At 41.4% G+C, this 17,494-nt stretch overlaps 1 protein-coding gene across 2 annotated transcripts in view; it reads left to right on the top strand.

Annotated features, from left to right (window-relative positions):
- Positions 1-12,480, top strand: part of TRAK1 (trafficking kinesin protein 1) — a 103,291-nt gene extending 90,811 nt beyond the window's left edge. For both annotated transcript variants that reach the window (XM_041466841.1, XM_041466840.1), the window contains exons 16-17: positions 5,418-5,520; positions 9,498-12,480. In XM_041466841.1, the coding sequence (XP_041322775.1) occupies positions 5,418-5,520; positions 9,498-10,296 (902 nt within the window). In that variant the 3' untranslated portion in view covers positions 10,297-12,480. The remainder of the gene's footprint in view (positions 1-5,417; positions 5,521-9,497) is intronic.
- The last annotated feature ends 5,014 nt before the right edge of the window (positions 12,481-17,494 follow it).

The raw sequence follows: 17,494 nt of genomic DNA, 5'->3' as shown, positions 1-17,494 counted from the left end.
CAGGAGAGCAAACACTGCTGGTGCCAAAAATATCTTGTAGCCAAAACAAGTGTATTCAGAACAATTGTGATAGATACTCTATTCTTGGGATAGTTAGAAATCATTCTGACTAAAAAAGGTAAAGTTATGTTCCTTGTGTTTTCTTGTCCATATGTTGAAACCTGTAGTACCCATTGATCTATAAAACAGCTTCTTCACCATAAATGTGTATTCTATCCCAATTATGGCGCTGAACATTTCAGGAGAAGTTAGCACACATATGACATATGGTCTGCAGTTAGTCTATTGGAGCCATGAACTGTGTTTGAGTAGAGTTAACTTTATGGAGTATTGTAAATTCCAAAGTTGCAGTTCTAGCTTAATACATAGAAGTAGGTTGAGTTTTGTGTATCACTTGTGTAGACTCTCAGCATAAGTGGAATTGTAGAGAAGTTACAGGACACAGTGTTCTTAAAATCATCTGGGACAAGTAATTTTTGCAGCACAATTTTTTTGTAACCTCAATATGTTTTTTTTGGTTTTTGTTCTGTAAAAGAAACTAGTATATTATAAAACTGTACAGAATCTGTTTTGGAGGGAGGGGTTGTTTGGGTTGGCTTTTGGTTTGGTTTGTTGTGTTTTTTTAAATTTGCTGGCTGTCATGTTTCCCTTAAAGAAACAAATGAAACCCCAGCCACTCAAAGCACTTAATAATGTTATAAATGTTCTAATTTTGAAGTTGGAAGGGCTACACTTGATGCAGTATGTTTGATTGCCTGCTAGTATTGGGTGCATAAAATGGTCTTTCAGTACTTGCATTTGTTAGTTCCACTGATTGATTGCTTTGAATAGACATGTGCACAGAATTATGGGATCAGCACTCTTGTACTTCATGCTTAGACCTTAACCATGACATAGAGGGCTTTTCAAATAGAGGCCCAAAATCACAAGAACACATAATGAATGTATTATGTTTGAGTTGTTTTCAGCAGCATTACTACACATGCTTCTAAAAAGTTATCATTGTACAGAAAAGCAATAAATTTTGTAACTCTTCTCAGAACTAAGGTATTGATGCATATTTAAATATACTTTATTTTCAAAGGCATGAATATTTTCACAGTAATTATTTTTTTACAAAAAGCTGTCAGCAGTTGCTTTCTATGCTATGCTGTTAAAATGCTTGAATTTTAATTTTGGGATCCTAGCCTGCATAAAGTTATGTTGAAGCCACATTAAATGCTTTGAAGTCTTTTTACATCTATGCTCAATGGTTATAAACATATGAGAAAGTGATCTCAGCCAGAAGAACACCTGCTCCAAAGATTACCTGCCTTTGTTCAGTCTTTCCACTCTTTCTGTTTCCAAAGGCAAAATAAATTAAAATTTTGGAAAATCAGGTATTCAGAAAATAATTTTGTTGTTTAAGAAACTTAACAAAAGCCATGCTCCTGGTGCAGATGTATGAATTCCCGGAGGTTTTGAGTATTCACGGTGGCACCTTTAGGAGAGCACCATTTCACATTTTACAGCTGTTGTTTTTGTCACTTATCTCCTTCTTGTTGTAGTGGTTAATCCAGGCATCAGATCCAGCTTAATCTATATTCCCCCTGTTCTGTCAGCCAGGCATCTTCAGTACAGGTAGCACTGGATATCAGAGCTCCCACCTTTAGCCACCTGAAGGGGATGAAGTCTGCTAAATCTAGACAGTGCATGAAGCCACTGTCTTGTCCCGTGGATCCTAGTGGGGTTTTGTGACCTAGTTTCCGGTAATTTCATCGCACCCAAGAATGGAATTAGTGACACAAACTGGCAAAAGTGAAGTCCACAGCCTGTATTCTAGATGATCACACAGTAGGAAAAAACAGTCTCCTAATGGTCCTTCATTATCCTCTTTTAAAGCAGGCAGAACTTTTCTATTCAGCAATAAACTTCTAATGCTTTAAAACACTATCTGTTGCTCTAAGGATGCCTCAGTCTGATTGTCATTCCATCCCTGTTTCCACAGCCTGTGCTAAAGAGATGCTCTAATTCCAGTGTGCTCCCTGCTCAAATAGCAGGGAACCAGGTTCCCTCCTTTTCTTGAAACATGCCAAAAAAATGATGGAGTAGAGTGGCTTGCTTCACTGTTGTACTAAAGTGTTAACTTTGTGCCAGTCTGGATCAAACCATACTCTAAAGATTTCCCAAATTTTTTGAAGTTAATTTCCTAATAAATCTGTATGTGCCAGGATAAGTGTTTGTATAAAATGCAAAGATTTATTGGTCACCTTGAGCTCTCTGCCTCCTCACTGTTATTTCAGCATAACAACAAATTTAGATTTTGATCCAATGGTATGAAAGTTAATGACATCTTAGTATAGCTACCTCTTACAAATCTTCCTCAAACTTAATTTGTCTTGACATCTTCTTATGTGTGGGGCAGGCCACTTGTTTACCTACTGTAACTTTGTACCTTCCTCTGCACAAGCTGGTTGAAAATCCAGTAAAAATGGCCATTTGAGAGTTCCCTGGGCAGAAGGTCATGTCCTGAACATTTTGCTGTTTACACCTAGCAGAATGGCCCACAGGCTCTGAGTCCTGCAGCTGGATCTGAGACAGCTCTGAGACATAAAATCAGTTTTTGTGTTTTGTGAGGAAAGTCCTGTTTGTTCTACCAGAAGATGGAGCTCTCTGCCCTCGGTTTGACTGGAACCTGCCTTTTTTTTTTTTTTTTTTTTCCAGTATTTTAAAAGGTGTTTTTCCAATAGTGTTTGTTCTTACAGAAGAGTTCCTTTCAGCTATGATGGTTTGCATTTTTCCATAATGCCTGTGAATTTTTTGAGAAAACTTAATAAGGTGAAGAATCATTAATTCCTGAGTGCTAAAACATGATACAGCAGAAGTCTTAGGTTTGAATTTAATTTTAATTTATGGTGAAAATGCACTAACAGTTTGCACCTGTTGGGTTCTTGATGGATGAAAGTACATGAAGTTTCTGTAAATTTTGTTAAGTACTGAATTATGCTGAGATTCTTTTTCATACAGATATGAAGCCTTGTTGTTAAACTACGACTACTTTGGAAAAGAGGGTATAAGTAAAACATTTGGTTTCAGACAGTTACATGCAACAGATATTTATATTCAAGAGAATACTTTGACATATGTAAATGTGAAGATAGTCTGTCTTATTAGAAAAATGTATTACTTCCTCATGAACTTATACCACCTCAGGAGATGACCATTCCTTTGTAAAATTATTAAGTTAGAAATTAATAATTTTGTTTCTATTTGATAAACTTTGTTCATTTACAGCAACAGGTTCTCACTCTTTTTACTGTGTCCAAAGGATGGAAAATGCTACAGAAATATGATTCAACCCATTGTTGACTGATGAAGGATGAAGCTGGTACAGGACTTTCTTAGTGGTATTTGAAGGGTGAAATACATCTTTGGAAATTGATAGATTTTTTTCATCACTTCAGTTTGTCTCCTCTGATTAGAGTTAGTGATTTCTCTACTTTTAGCAGCCTTCTCCTATCTTTGACTCATTAATAGCAATGAGTCTTGCTTTTGCTAATGCAGCTATGTTTCTTCAATGTGCCTGTCTCCAATCTGAGGGGATGCCCAGTGGATATTACAAATGGGGAAAATGCACTGATTGTATTACAGCTATGTGCTTTGGGTTGAGCTTGCAATCTTAAACCAGCATTGCTTTATTCTGTTCTCTATTCATCATCCAGGGATAATTGCTTTGTTTCTAATTGATTTATGTTAAAGTCCTGTGTTTCTCTAAATAACCAAGTTTTTCATGTCCAGTTATTTGAGTTCTTTCTCCAGATTTTCTTATAACTCTCTACAATATGGAGAGAATCATGATTGCTAGGCTGTGCTCCCTTGTAATAGCTTTTGTAGTGCTCATACTAATCTCTAAAGCAACTGGATTCCTGAAGCATCATAATTACCATCTCTGGAGGTGAAGTAGAGCTTGTTGTTATGTTATGCTGTGCTAACATTTGAGTGTGTTAACATGACACTCCAGTGGGTCCTCAGAAATATCCTTCTCTAATGTACAGCCGTACATTCCAGCGCTGACTAGAAGTCACCTCACACTGTGTGCTCAGCCACTTCTGCTTCCACTGTTCACACTGCCCATGCTCTACCCTTCCCACACTGCTTACCCGTGTTCTTGAAGGGCTACCTAACCACACACGCTGTTTTGGAGCTGTGATACTTTATATGTGGAAAAGGGAACACAGCCACAATTAAGACTTGCCTTGCTTCTGCTGAGCTGCTCTGGGAGTTCAGAATGGTGTCTGGTCCAGCTGGTCGATCTGTCTGTCTTTTGCAATGTGTTGAAAAGTTGTGTACTGTGGTATTAAAATGTGGCTTAATCAGGGAATGGCTCAGAGGGTTGGGTAGGACTGGTGGGGAGGGAGCTACACATGGTTTTTATTGTGCATGTCTTTTGATCACTGCTAAGTTTGGTTACTAAGTAAAAGAACCTATGCAATCATGATATCTTTGATGTAATATTTAACTCTGGGTGTTTTTCAACCAGCTTTTCAGATGCATGGCTCTTAAATTCTGTAGTTTTTTTGCAGTGACCACAGCTGCATTATATAGCAGGTTAACACAGCCACAGAAGTATTTCTACTAAGAAGAAAGAAGTTGGCCTAAGTCCTTCATTTTTAAAACTAAGCTGTATTGCTTCTTTCCCAAATCACTGATCTATCACCAGAGTGGCAGTTTTACAGCCACATTTGTTAGGAAATTTGCTTACTGCACCATCTACAAATATTTGAAAACTGCTATACTATGCAGCTGAGGACATACATTTTTAAAGAACCTAATCACATGCACAAGAGAAATGTCACAGATGTACAGTAGTGGATCCAAAAAACTACCACTTTCCATATTGTGGATATGAAAAGTCAGAGAAACAGCAATTAATGTGTGTCCCTCCCCTCCCCACCCCAACAATCTGTATTCCTGTAGCATTAGCCAGATGGATCCATTACTGAGAAGTAATGGGGATACCTTTTTGCGGATCAATCTAAAAGCTGAAAGGCACAAGCATTTAGAAAATCCTGGTGCTCCTGAGCTGGTACTAGAAAATTTTGCTTGTAATTTCCCACTGATGCAAGTTGCTAGTTTAGATAAGGACTAGCATTTCAAGCACTGCCTGGCCTAAATTTGGTTTCAACAAGACTTAATTTGCAGTGTTTGTGATCATGGGCAAGTTTCAGCAGACCTTTTTAGCACTGGCCTTGGAGTCCTAGAGGTGTTTATTTTGGAGAGCAAGTGTCTGTTTAACGCAGACTTGGCCATTTCACTTTTCTTGCACTGATCCCATCAAGGTGCCTCATCACTTTTTGCATCTGTCTTATCAGCACACAGAAGTTTGGTTTTCCCCTTTTCTGTGTAAAATGCAAAGAATTTGCTTTTTTTTAATTTAGTACCTCATCCTGGGAAGTGCATGTCACAAACCAACTCCACCTTCACCTTCACCACCTGCCGCATTCTGCACCCCTCCGATGAACTCACACGAGTCACGCCAAGGTAAGGGATTCTCATGATGGCAAAGCCTTCATCTCTATCAGAGTTTCCCCTCTAAGCAAATGCAAAATAATAGCATAAGCATAGGCATTGACTGCAGTGGTGAATTACAACACACCCACCAATTATTCCTCCCATTTTGAGTTACCACATCCTGAATTTGGGAGGCATGTGTGATGTTTTAAAAAGCCAATCAAAGTTTCTTAAATTTTGTTGTCTCAAGATATTGCAGGATCAGACATAACTATATTGGCTTCTGATATCCAAACTGGGCTATTCCTCATCTTAGACTAGTTGTAGTGTCATATGTGAATGCCCAGGATATAATCTCTTACCAAAAAAGATGAGAGGGTTTTCCAGGGAGGAAGTCTAAATATTTCCTCTCAGAAAAAAAAAAAAGGGATGTGCAGGTTAAGGAATCCAGGAACTACATGAGGAATGGAGGAGGACATATGCCTTAATTGGAAACAGGGAGATATCTACTTTGTTTCTTGGTGTAATTATTGTAAATTAATTCATAGTTGCCAGACTGAAAGTAACAAGCTGGTGATGCAACAGCAATTGGCAGTGTAGTCACTGCATGCCCACACCTTATGGAAGGTGAAGATCTGAGAACCAGAGGTGGGTGGTGTGAATTTCATACCTAAAGAGGAAGCTTTCCTCCCATAGCAAATCAGCATTTACAGAATGTTCTTTTCTGTTTATAAGGACAATGTCTCATTGCTTTCTGTGCCCCTTCCAGCTCCTCTGTGGGAGTGTACACTGTGTAGGTCCCCATGCAGAGGTGTTGTGCCTACACTTGTTTAGACATGAGATAGGCACTGAATGCCTATGAAGGGCATGAAAAATAAGGGTATTGAATATGAAAACCTGTCAGGTGGAAAGGAAATATATGGTGTTTAAATGTAACTTTTTTCCTTTTTCCTAACTTTCTGAACTAAGTTAGTTATTAGTGGCCTGGCTGGCTTTTCTTTACTCTTTTCTGTCTTTCCCTTCAGCACAGTTACTGAAGAGATCATCTTATATGGCTGCAGTTCTATTTTAATTTTCTTATTGTTGTTGAATTTCTCTCAGTTGTGATCATAATAAACTTTTTAGGTACTACATGTAACAAATCAGCCAGAAAAGACAGCTAAATTCAGTGCATTTTCAGCTGCCTCAGTTAAGTGGAAGTTCATCATTCGTTCAAGAGAACAAAGGGCAAAATAAACAAAATTATGTTTTCAGCAGATGTTTAAGGAGCTCCTCCTTACCAACCATAAATGATTCTTCACAGGTCATGTGAGGAGGACGAGAAGCTTCGTTATGTCTCATTGTGATGAGAGGAGGTGTAGGGCAGACACTGTGACCCAGCGTGGTCGGGGGTGAGCAGCACTGCCAGCAGCATCTGCGTTGGCAGGGTCACGTACAAGGAATGCTAGTGTGTGTGGCACCAGCTAACCCCAACAGGTTTGGCATTTACCTGCCTGGTTACATTTTAACCTGTGCTACCCCAGGTGTTGCTCTAACCTGACTAAATTTCATCCAGCTAAATGAAATGCTCCCTTATTTGTTTCTCTTCTCAGTCTAACTCTGAGACCATCACTGGGCTGAGCTGCTGAGGCCACTTTGAGTCTGTTTCTGCAATGGTGTCCAGGGCACCCTGCAGTGTTGGTCAGTTTGATGGGGAAAACATTTCCCAGTTAAAGCAATGCCAAAATGATGAAATGGAAAAAAAGGCAGCATCTGCAACTGCTTTCTTGCAGGGATGGCTTGTTTTTTTAATTGCACTCTAGTGTATAACTGTGCTGAAAAATTAGTAGAAATACTAATCTACATGCCTCTGCAACTGAAATCTGTATCTGGAAAGAGTGAAGCTCTCTAAACTGTTGGAGTGCTGTAATTTTTATCTTGTCACTAGGATATCTTGGAAGCCTGGTAATTAACACCATATGTCTGGATTTCTGAAATGTATATGGTCATATCTTGTAGAAAGTCAGTAACTTCTCTTTCTTTTCTCTCCCTCATGCTTTTCAAGACTTCTGTATTCTGTATTTAGCTGTATGGGAGATGTACCACTGGGGTGGTGGTGGATGTACAGTGGGATGTCACTGCTCTTTAGTTCCACTGGAAAGAGGATTATGACGGTCCAGCTTTAATCAGTGCTTAAGAGAAGAATTGTGAACCAACTTCTTTTCATTCAGCCTTGCCTTTAGAGTGGGTGTGCTGCTGCAGTGGGGGTGTGTGGCCTCCATAGCTGTGGAGAGATCCATGTGCTGGGAGAGATCCTTCTGCCCTGCTGCTGCCTCAGCCCAGGCAGAAAGGACAGGACATCAGGATGTGCCTTACACATCTGCCACCTGTACTGACAGCGACAGCACACACGGGGGTGCAAGGAGACTGAGTCCAGAGCCACTTAGCAAGGCTGCATTTCTAATCACATCTGCCAGTTTTCTCAAATAAGTGTTTCACTGCAGTATACCAGGAGGAATATATGGGATTGCTCTTGCTGAATTGCAACTGCAATTCAACTTCCTCAATTTCAATTGCTTATGGTAAAGGTTGGTACAGTTCCAAATCATTGTTAGAGATCATGTTGGTCAGATCCTATTTAGCCTTGGAAAGAAGACATTACTTGACATTTCAGATCATCAGGCTACTATTTTCTTAATTAAGGAGTGCCTTAAAGATATGCTGATTTTAGTCCATGGGACTAGAGTTTCCAGTGTTATGTGGATTCAAATCACCTACTTACTGTAAACCATGGATCTAGATGATGTTCTAAGCTCATCAGAAGCTGCAGCTCAAAGCATTCCAGGGTGTCTAATTTGATATGCACAGTAGTGTTGGCTACACAGAGCTCATTAACGTAAGGTGAAATGAGACTGAAAATTCCAGTCAAGATACCATCTCACCCCCTTTTGTTCATATGGGCAAAAAAGATGTAATTTAGTCATTAGCTAGAGTCTTCTCTTGGAAATCCAACCAGATTGTCTCAAAGTGGCTCTTTGAAATGCTTTTCTTGGTGCAGAGAACCCCACTTAAGTTAAAGTCGCACGTTATGGCTGAGCCAATCCAACAGCATGGCTCTGCTGAAAAGGGAAGATCCCACTCTCTCCCCTCTTCCTTCCCCTCCCAGCTGCTTAGTTTTCCCACTTTCTTGAACTGGCCTTACTTTCTGTCTGGCTTTTACTGAGTGTCTTCTACTTGCTAACCTGCCAAGGTAAAGGAGTAGGTTTCCTTCTTTGAACAGTGGTGAGCTCACGTCAGTAAATCCTTTGTTAGCATCAAGTGTTGCATTGCTCAAGACTCTTTAAATGCCATTAGAGGGGATGAACCCATGCTTAGGAGATATTACTGTGGGATTCTTTTTTTAATTTCTTTTTATTTGTGTGTATGTACTTGTGGCAAAGACCATAATTTGCTTGTGGTTAGAAAAAGTTGGAATTTTTTTTTCTGAAGGTGCATGGAACTCTTGGGATTCTCTCAAACAGACATGAATTTGGAGTGTCATAGATATCCCACATGCCCTGTTTCTGGAATAACTAGGTACACCATGCCTTAGTGAATGAGTGTTCAGTTCTGTGTGCTCAGAAGTGACACTAAAAAGTGCACATTTTGCTTATACCATTAGTCCAGTCTCCTGCATTTTCTTGTCTCTTAGAAGCAACTGGGAGTTGTGACAGCCAGTCGATCAGGAAGAAAAAGTGAAGGTGTTGATCACAAACTTGTAAATAGTTTATCAGGAGAAATGTGGTGCTGGGTGTTGGCAGTGACATTAATCCTGTGAGGTTGGGCTCTGAAGTGCGCAAAGTGGAGATGTGTTTTGTAAGATCTGATGGTTTTGCACTTGTAATCACATTTGTGGGAGGCTGGGAACTGTCAGTGTCCTGTTCACTCTCCAAATGGATAAAAGGCCCTGCTCAGAGTTAAAAATCTTGCCTGTAGTAAATGTTAATTTTCTAGTGGAGAGAATAATTTGAGTGCTCCTTTGCTTTCAGCCTTAACGCAGCACCTACTCCAGCTTGTGGCAGCATTAGCAATCTGAAGGGCACCCCGGTGGCTACTCCCTGCACTCCTCGGCGTCTGAGTTTGGCCGAATCCTTCACCAACCTCCGGGAATCCACGACAACGATGAGCACGTCCCTGGGGCTGGTGTGGCTGCTGAAGGAAAGGGGCATCTCAGCAGCAGTGTACAATCCACAGAGCTGGGACAGAGCCAGCAGGAGCACCCTGCTGAACACGTACTCCCCGAAAATGGCAATCATTCCTTCCACTCCACCAAACTCACCCATGCAGACACCTTCTTCTTCCCCTCCATCTTTTGAGTTCAAGTGCACCAGCCCACCTTATGACAACTTCTTGGCTTCGAAGCCTGCTAGTTCAATCTTGAAGGAGGTGAGGAATAAAAAGAACATCAGGAACAGTGAGAGCCAAACTGACGTGTCTGTTTCCAACCTTAATCTCGTGGACAAAGTCAGGAGGTTTGGTATTGCCAAAGTTGTGAGTTCAGGGCAAACGTCAGCTGCTCCTTTAACCAATGACCAGGGACCTCTTCTCTGTGGGGCACAGGGACCAGTGAGGGCCCTTGTCCCTGGAGGCCTGGCACCTGACGGCCTCCCCTTGGGCTGCCCTGCCGTGACCAGTGCCATCGGGGGCATCCAGCTGAACACTGGCATCCGAAGGAATCGGAGCTTCCCCACCATGGTGGGTTCCAGCATGCAGATGAAAGGCCCAACGTCCCTCACTTCGGGGATCCTCATGGGAACCAAGCTCCCGAAGCAAACTAGCTTACGATGAAGGACTTTATTTTTACAGCTAGTCTTTTTAAATGAAAATACTCGGATTCTTTCTCCAATCTCCTTTTTCTTTCCCCACCACCCCTTCATTGCCTCTTGAGTTTGACAAATCAACTTTGTGCCTAATGGGAGAAATGTGTAAACTTTGTATAAAATGTGTAAATATGTACCAGATCTATTGTAACTAATTGGATTATTTTACTGTTCAAACAAGTGCAAAAGGCTCTATGTTATGATTGCTGTATTAAGGTTAACTTGCTAAACTTTTGAAAAGGTTTTTTTTTTTTTTAAAGATGCACTGAATAAAAGCGAAATAGCAAAACCAACAAAAAATAACTTGACTAGAAAAAGGTGAATTCTGTAGCTAGCCTAACTTGAGTCAAAGGTGCATGGGAAGCTATTGAATGTGTTATGTGAGACCTCTCATTACGTCACTTGAAGCATGGGAGCATTTGTGCTTCATTAAATACTGAAAAAAGCACTCAGTTTAACATATGGAAGTTTTAATTTTGCCTCTGTAGATGAGTTGAGCTGAGTTATTGGAGTGCCTGGCTATTATGCCTGAATGGATGAAACCTTATTTTTTTTCCCCTGTTCTGTATTTGCCTCCTGCCCAGGATTTATAAACTTGAACTAATACTGTGTTGAGGTCAGCAGGCCTACTGGGTACCTGGGACATTGGCATATTCCTACCATGGCTGTTTCCTTTGGCACACTTACACTTTGTGCAACTTCTTTCTTTGTTGTTCTTTTGTTCTGTTTTGTTTTGTTCTTCAATGCTGCACTGGATTGTGGAGGGGAAAATGCTTTACTATGTGTTGCTGCCACTGAAACATGCTTTGTCAGTGCGCCCAAAGAAAACAGTTTTCACAACTCGCGAGGTAAACATGGCAGTGACTTCCTAGAAGTCCCAGTTGCGGAACAGATCGACAGATAAGAATGTTATAAAAGAACATGTAGCAAAACCAGTATTAGGAAAAGGTGAGTCCTTGAACCTCAGCAGAGAACCACAGAAAACATTTAGTAACGGAATGGTACAGGCGGGAAGGAGCAGCTTGCAGCCCTCGTGCTGATCTTCGTGTTTCATGCATGTCAGAGACCGTGGCCTTGTAAGCAGGGTGAGAATATTTTCCACCCATTTTTTGTTTCATTTCTTCAGAGAAACCTTCTTCATCAAAGTCGGACCCTAGCATAGGTAAAAGTAGGGGAAATGCTTTATTTTCGCAGTGTTTTCAAAATGAGGGCAATTCCCGCCATACAAACATATAACCCCCTACTTTTTCAGAAAGGAAACGTAAGACCTCATGCAACCTTTAGTTGCCAGGCAATCCTAATTGTATCGCAATTTTTTCTCTGTTTCTCCCAACCTTCTGCTGGGTGCTTGTAGAGAGAGTTGAAATGCCTTGGAACTGGAACAGACTGGAGGGAGCTTGTTTCTAGAGTGGAGCTCATATATAAATATTTTTTGGAAGAGGGGATGAAGAGGAGCAAAGCAGGGAGGGTTTAGCATCCACTTTCTTTTCCTTGCACTTCTTGTGGCATCTAAAATCAAGCTCCCCGTTTGTTACCATTGTCACACTACACGTAATTGCCGTGAATTGCCATTTGTACCAGACTGTTACTAAATTATTAGCACTGATAATTTCTTGTATAAATGAAACTGTCTTTTAGTCTTTGTGACGAGAGATAGGTGGGTGGTTTGTTTTTTTCTGAATGAAGTAGTTATTGCAGTAGTGCTATGGACACTAAGGATATTTTTTGAGAAAGAAAAAAAAACACATTGGTCAGTTACAGCATGTGTTTGAAGACTTCTATTTATTCTATGAACTTACAATGTTTTAGTAAAATGCCATCAGCTCTGTTTGCTGTTGTATGTGTGCACTTATTGCAAGTAAATTTAAGTATCTTTTTATTTGAATGTATCTTAAACCAGTAGATAGAATAACAGTTGATTCTGAAAAAAAGTCATGGACTTAATGGACCATTTTATATACCCAGAGGAAGAAAGCAATACCATAAGAGAACTTAAAGTGTAGAAGGTAATAATGCAATCGGGAAGTACTATTTAGCCTTTAAATAAGCTGTAGGAGCTGTCCACCCACCAGAGAAAGCAATTGTAACACATCAGAATGATGAAATTTAATTTTTTCTTCACTAATATCAATAAAATAACAGAAAAGTTGCATTGTTGTGTGTTCCTCAACTTTTTCCTGTTCTTTTAAGGTGATAAAAGACCTTCCACTTTGATCCCTTGCTCTTATCTCTTAGTTAAAGCAAAATAAGAGGTCATCCTTTGTTTTTTGAAAATTCTTAGACATAGAACTGGTTGGAAAGTTTTCAGGTTTTAAGTTTGCTGAAATCAGTGAAACATGAGTCAAAAGAAAAAAGAGAAGCAAATGTGCCTTTTGATTTTTAAATTTGAATTGTGAGAATGCAGAATTGGATGTTGTATGGTTTCTGTATTTTGAGGAGGAGTTGCACTCTCCTGTGTAATACAGTGCAAAGCCTGTAGTAACAAAATGTGAAAGTACAGAATACTATCCTGTGTTTTTCAAAAGAGACAGGACTGAGGTCTGCTGTTAGCCAATATCTTCGTTACTGAGGAAGGGAACATTACAATGATGAAACATCAGGCAGTGAGGAGCTCAAAACACCTGCACACACGGTGAAAGCTAAGTAATGGGAAAAGCTCCCTGGAGGAGGGAATAATCAGGCAGTAACTCATAGAAAGATTAGACAGCCTCGTTGAGGAGAAGGGTGTGTGTGTGTGTGTGTGGGTATGAGGTGGAGAGGGAAATCATAGCATTTATATCACATACTTGCTACAGAGAGAGAATGGGACAGCAGTAATGCCAAAATAAACTTGTGGAGGACTTGCATTAGTGTGACGCAGTGCCCTACGCCAGCTGCGAGAGAGGCTGATGCCAGGGGCACAGCCAGGGACTGCCAGTGAGTACAGACACCCATCCTTCCTCTCTGCACAGCTCTGAGCCTGAGGGAAGCTTGTGGTTGGAAAGTTAATGGTTAACGGGGGGGATCCAGCCCTCCTGGCTTGGGAACAGGATCAGTTAAGCAAGTGCCAAACCGGGGAAGGTGAGAGCTGGTTCTGAGATGCACAGAAGAGCAAGTGTTGAAACTGTCCTCCACCCTGGCAATATTTAAGTATCTCAGAAACTTTTCTGGATGCATCTTCACTTCTGGTAGTCCTCCTGTGAAAGCTGGGTTGGTGGAGAGAGGAAGATGAGGTGCTGAGGATCATGTCTAAGACTGGGCTGTAGATGGATCCTGAAACACAGGATGTTCTTTGGAGAGCCAGGACTGGCTAAAAATACCTTTTGAGGCTTCTTCTCTTCCTTTTACATGTATCCTAGGCATTGGATGGCCCCACAACATACTGCTATTGTGCACAGAGGTTTGAGTTGCTCCCAACTCCCTGAACCCATTTCCTGGCAGCTTTCTGCATTGAATTGAAAAGTCCAGCAATGCCGGTGAGATGTGTCCTGCCTTCCTTTGGTACAGACAGCCCCTGCTGCCTGTGGCTTGTATTCACAGTGAAGAATTAGCCTCGTTCAGCTGTGCTGCCACATCTCACTGGATGCTGCTCAGACCTGCTTTAATTCACTTAACAAGCCAGTTGAACCACAGAATGCTAAGGAAAATAAAAGGCCTGAAAGTTACTGGTGCTAAGCAATGTCCTTGGCTATAATGTAGGCAGTGGGCTTTCATGTGAGAACTGCATACACCTGAGGAGCCAGTAATGTTTGTGTTTAAAAGATGACAGAGATCTTTGTCCTGCTGAAATAGGTTTCAAGCTGTGCTGAATCCAATTGCTGTTCAATTGACACAGGTACTTAGAAATTATTAGAGCTTTAACAAGCCCACAGCACACAATTTTTTTCTTTCTTTAAGGGAATTTTAATGAACTTAGGGGATACAACAATTGAACACACAGAGAAGCCTTTTGCTGCTCTGCTGGACCATTGAAATGTTCATCTTGTTTGACTTGCAAATTCCTCTGCTCAGGCCTTGGAGAGGGGAGTGCCTGGTCTGCTGTCAGGCTTGCTGACGTGTACACAGCTGGGCTGCAGCTGCAAACATCTGGCTGGGGCATGTTGCCAGCCCACATGCAGCAAGGATGGAGCAGCTGGGGATGCATCAAAGCTGGGGAAAGGAGAGCAGGATCCACACATGTTCCTGTATGAAATACCAGAGACTGCTCAGGGTCAGGTGCAATGGTGCTGCTGAGGTTTCCCTCTCATGCTGCCCCAGCTCCGAGGGAGCGCTGCCCCCTCCCCAGGCATGGGTGTTCCTCTCTCTTGCCTGGGTTTCCCTTCATTCCCACAAGGAGCACTTGCTGTTTGCACCCTTTTCACAGCTGTTGTATGCACAACTCTGCAAAAGCAGAACCACAAGCTTTTCCCAAATAATTTATGTGGAGTTTGCAGCAAGCTGCTCCATTCATGGAGATTTGCCTAGCACCTATTTTGGAATAAAGTTAATAAAGCTGGAACAGAACCAATTGAATCAAGCTCATGGAGAAAATAAACTGCAATTAAACTCAAAAAGGTATTGATTTGCTATTTTGCCAGTTTAAATTTAGCACCTATGCGCATGCTTTCATAAAGATAAATTTAGATAAAACTAAATTAAATGTCAAGAGAGTTGGCAGTGCCAGAAATCTCACATCCCAGACAGCACCAGGAGGTTGTGTCAGTGCACTGCTGTGTGTGCTGGAATCTGTGAGGCACTTCTTGGCCCAAAGCCTTTGCTGGATGCAAGGGGCTCCTACCCAGCTGCAGAGCCTGCATTCCTAAGGCTGCTGTTTCCCTTGGGTTAAAACAGGGCAGCCTGGAGAGTGGCTTCACTAAAGCCATGGGATAAGGGTTGCAGCTACCAGGGCTGTGTGACTTTCCCAGGTTTGCTGGCTCCTCTGTTTAGCTCAAATTAGCACCTCCAGGTCACCTGCTGACTGGTGTCTCAGCAACCTTTACAGCCCTTTCCCATCTGGGGAATTTCTTCTGTTCCCAGAGGAGCAGGTGATGGATATTTTTATGATAATGAGGATTATGTTGCTGAGCTGCCAATAGACAGCTACTAGCAGCCAGCTCCCCCTTGCCTCGAGGAACAGCACAGTGTCCTGGAGTCACAGTCCCTCTTCGTAACTACTGCAACTGCCCCTGTAATCCTTTATTCTTAATCCTCACTCAGTCAGGTTCTGAAACCATTTTTGTGTCTCAGGCAAAGACATCCCTGTCCTGGGGAAGCAACACGGAAAAGCTGCCAAACCCATCACCTTACTGCACTGAGGGCTGTGCACTTTAACAGACATCTTCAGAACAGAGGAATGGGAAAGAACATCTTTGTATCTCCATCCATCTGCCTGTAGGAAATTAAACAAATTAGAAAAAGAAAAGGTTTGGGTTTTTTCCTAATGATAACATTCTGCAGTAGTAAGGCTTGATTTGTAACATCACCCACTCCCAGCCCCCCTGCAATATATTACAATATTGCATCCTTCATCAATTTAAGCCAGGAGTGGGAACATTTAAAAATATTGCTTGAATGTTCCTGACATTAATTCAAAAGACAGCAAAGCAGAAACTGAGTTTTCTCTCAAGTTAAAGAAACATCCCTTTGGTGGCAAATGTATAAATAAATGAATTTTTAGATTTATTTGTATTTTCCTGAGTCAAAAAAAAAAAAAAAAGAAATAATTAATTGGTTTTAATCTCTTGTTTGAAAGCTTTGGAAAAAAATGGGCACTTTGCATTATTTTGCTGTGAACAATAACCAAAACCAATGAGAGAATTCAGGTGATTTAGGACTCATTATGCTTGGAAAGGAACATAAAAAAGCCAAGCTAGGTGGCTTGGTGGACTGTGAGAGGAAGAAACACCGAAAAGCACTTCCATGTCTTCTGTATGAGATGCACAAAAAAAAAAAAAAAAAAAAAAAAAAAAAGGTGTTACTAGAGAAGAAAACTCCCTGTTCCTGTTTGCTGAATTCTTCCTCTCACTGCAGATTCTGCAGTGCTGTTTGTTTGCTCTCCCAGGTGCTGTTGGGAGCAGTTCCTCAAAGTGTTTTTGTGCTCAGCCCTTGGCACAACCATTTTGGTTTGTTTCCCAGTGTTGGTTTTAGAAGAATTTTGGTTTAGTGCAAGTATTTTCTGTGTATTGTTTTCTACACTGTGTTTGCCTATCAAGTGCTGTAGAAATTGCTGCTTCTTTCCTTCGACAAGCACCTGCTTTCTCAAGTGTAACAAATATATTTGTTTTTGTATTAGCGCATACATTAGGGAGAAACTCTGTGAATTATGCAATGCAAAAATCACCTCCTTTAGAATTTAGGGCATTCTTCAGATGCGAGATCCAGCTGCTGAAGGAGACCCAGGAGCTGCAGAGAGCTTGGTTACCTGTGGTGGAGGAGGAGCGTGCAGGTAAAACACTTTTTTTGCAGCCTGCCCATGGGCAGAAGGGAATGACTGCAGCAACTGCAGGGTGCTGGCTTTGCACAAGCTGGGATCACTGCCCAGCTCTGATCTTGGGGCCCTCTGCCCTGCTCTGAGCCAGGTAAGAGCTGGACAGAACCTCCCTCCTTCTCTCCACATCGGTGGGCAATGCCCAGCTCAGCCTGCGTGATGCTTGGGAGCCACCTCTTTCCTGTAAGGACACTGTGACTAGACTGCTCCAACACCTCTTCCTCTCAGGATCACCTTCTGCTCTGTTCAGGAAGCTGTCTTCACCCCCTCCCAAATGACTGCTTAGCTCACCATACAGCTGGGAATGCTCTGTTTATTCTGTGATTTGCAGCCATCAGCAAAACTTTCACATTGAATTCAGAACATAAAACAAATAAGCCAGGACGATGAAGCACGTTGGTGTCATCTCTCTTTTTCACTGTTTTAGCACTGTTGGCTGTTCACTGGAAACATGTGGGCTCAGTGTATAACTCAGTCCTTTGCAAACAGGGTCACCATGAAAATAGCTGGTCTTTTCTGGCAGTATTGTGCTGCTGTGTTTATATTTAGGCAAGTTCCCTAGAGTTCAAAGCTTTTGGGATTGAACAAGATTTCTCTGAAAAAATATATAATCTGACTATTCAACCCATGGAATATATTTACAGTGCCAAATAAAGGCATTACGCTATCTCTCTTTTATAGTAAGACACCCAGCAACATGCAGTGACAGGACAAGCAGGGA

The sequence above is a fragment of the Pyrgilauda ruficollis genome, unplaced genomic scaffold, assembly GCF_017590135.1.
Source record: "Pyrgilauda ruficollis isolate IOZ18807 unplaced genomic scaffold, ASM1759013v1 scaffold2, whole genome shotgun sequence".
Taxonomy (NCBI): domain Eukaryota; kingdom Metazoa; phylum Chordata; class Aves; order Passeriformes; family Passeridae; genus Pyrgilauda; species Pyrgilauda ruficollis.
Note: the sequence above shows the minus strand (reverse complement) of the source record. Positions and strands in the feature narration are given on the sequence as shown.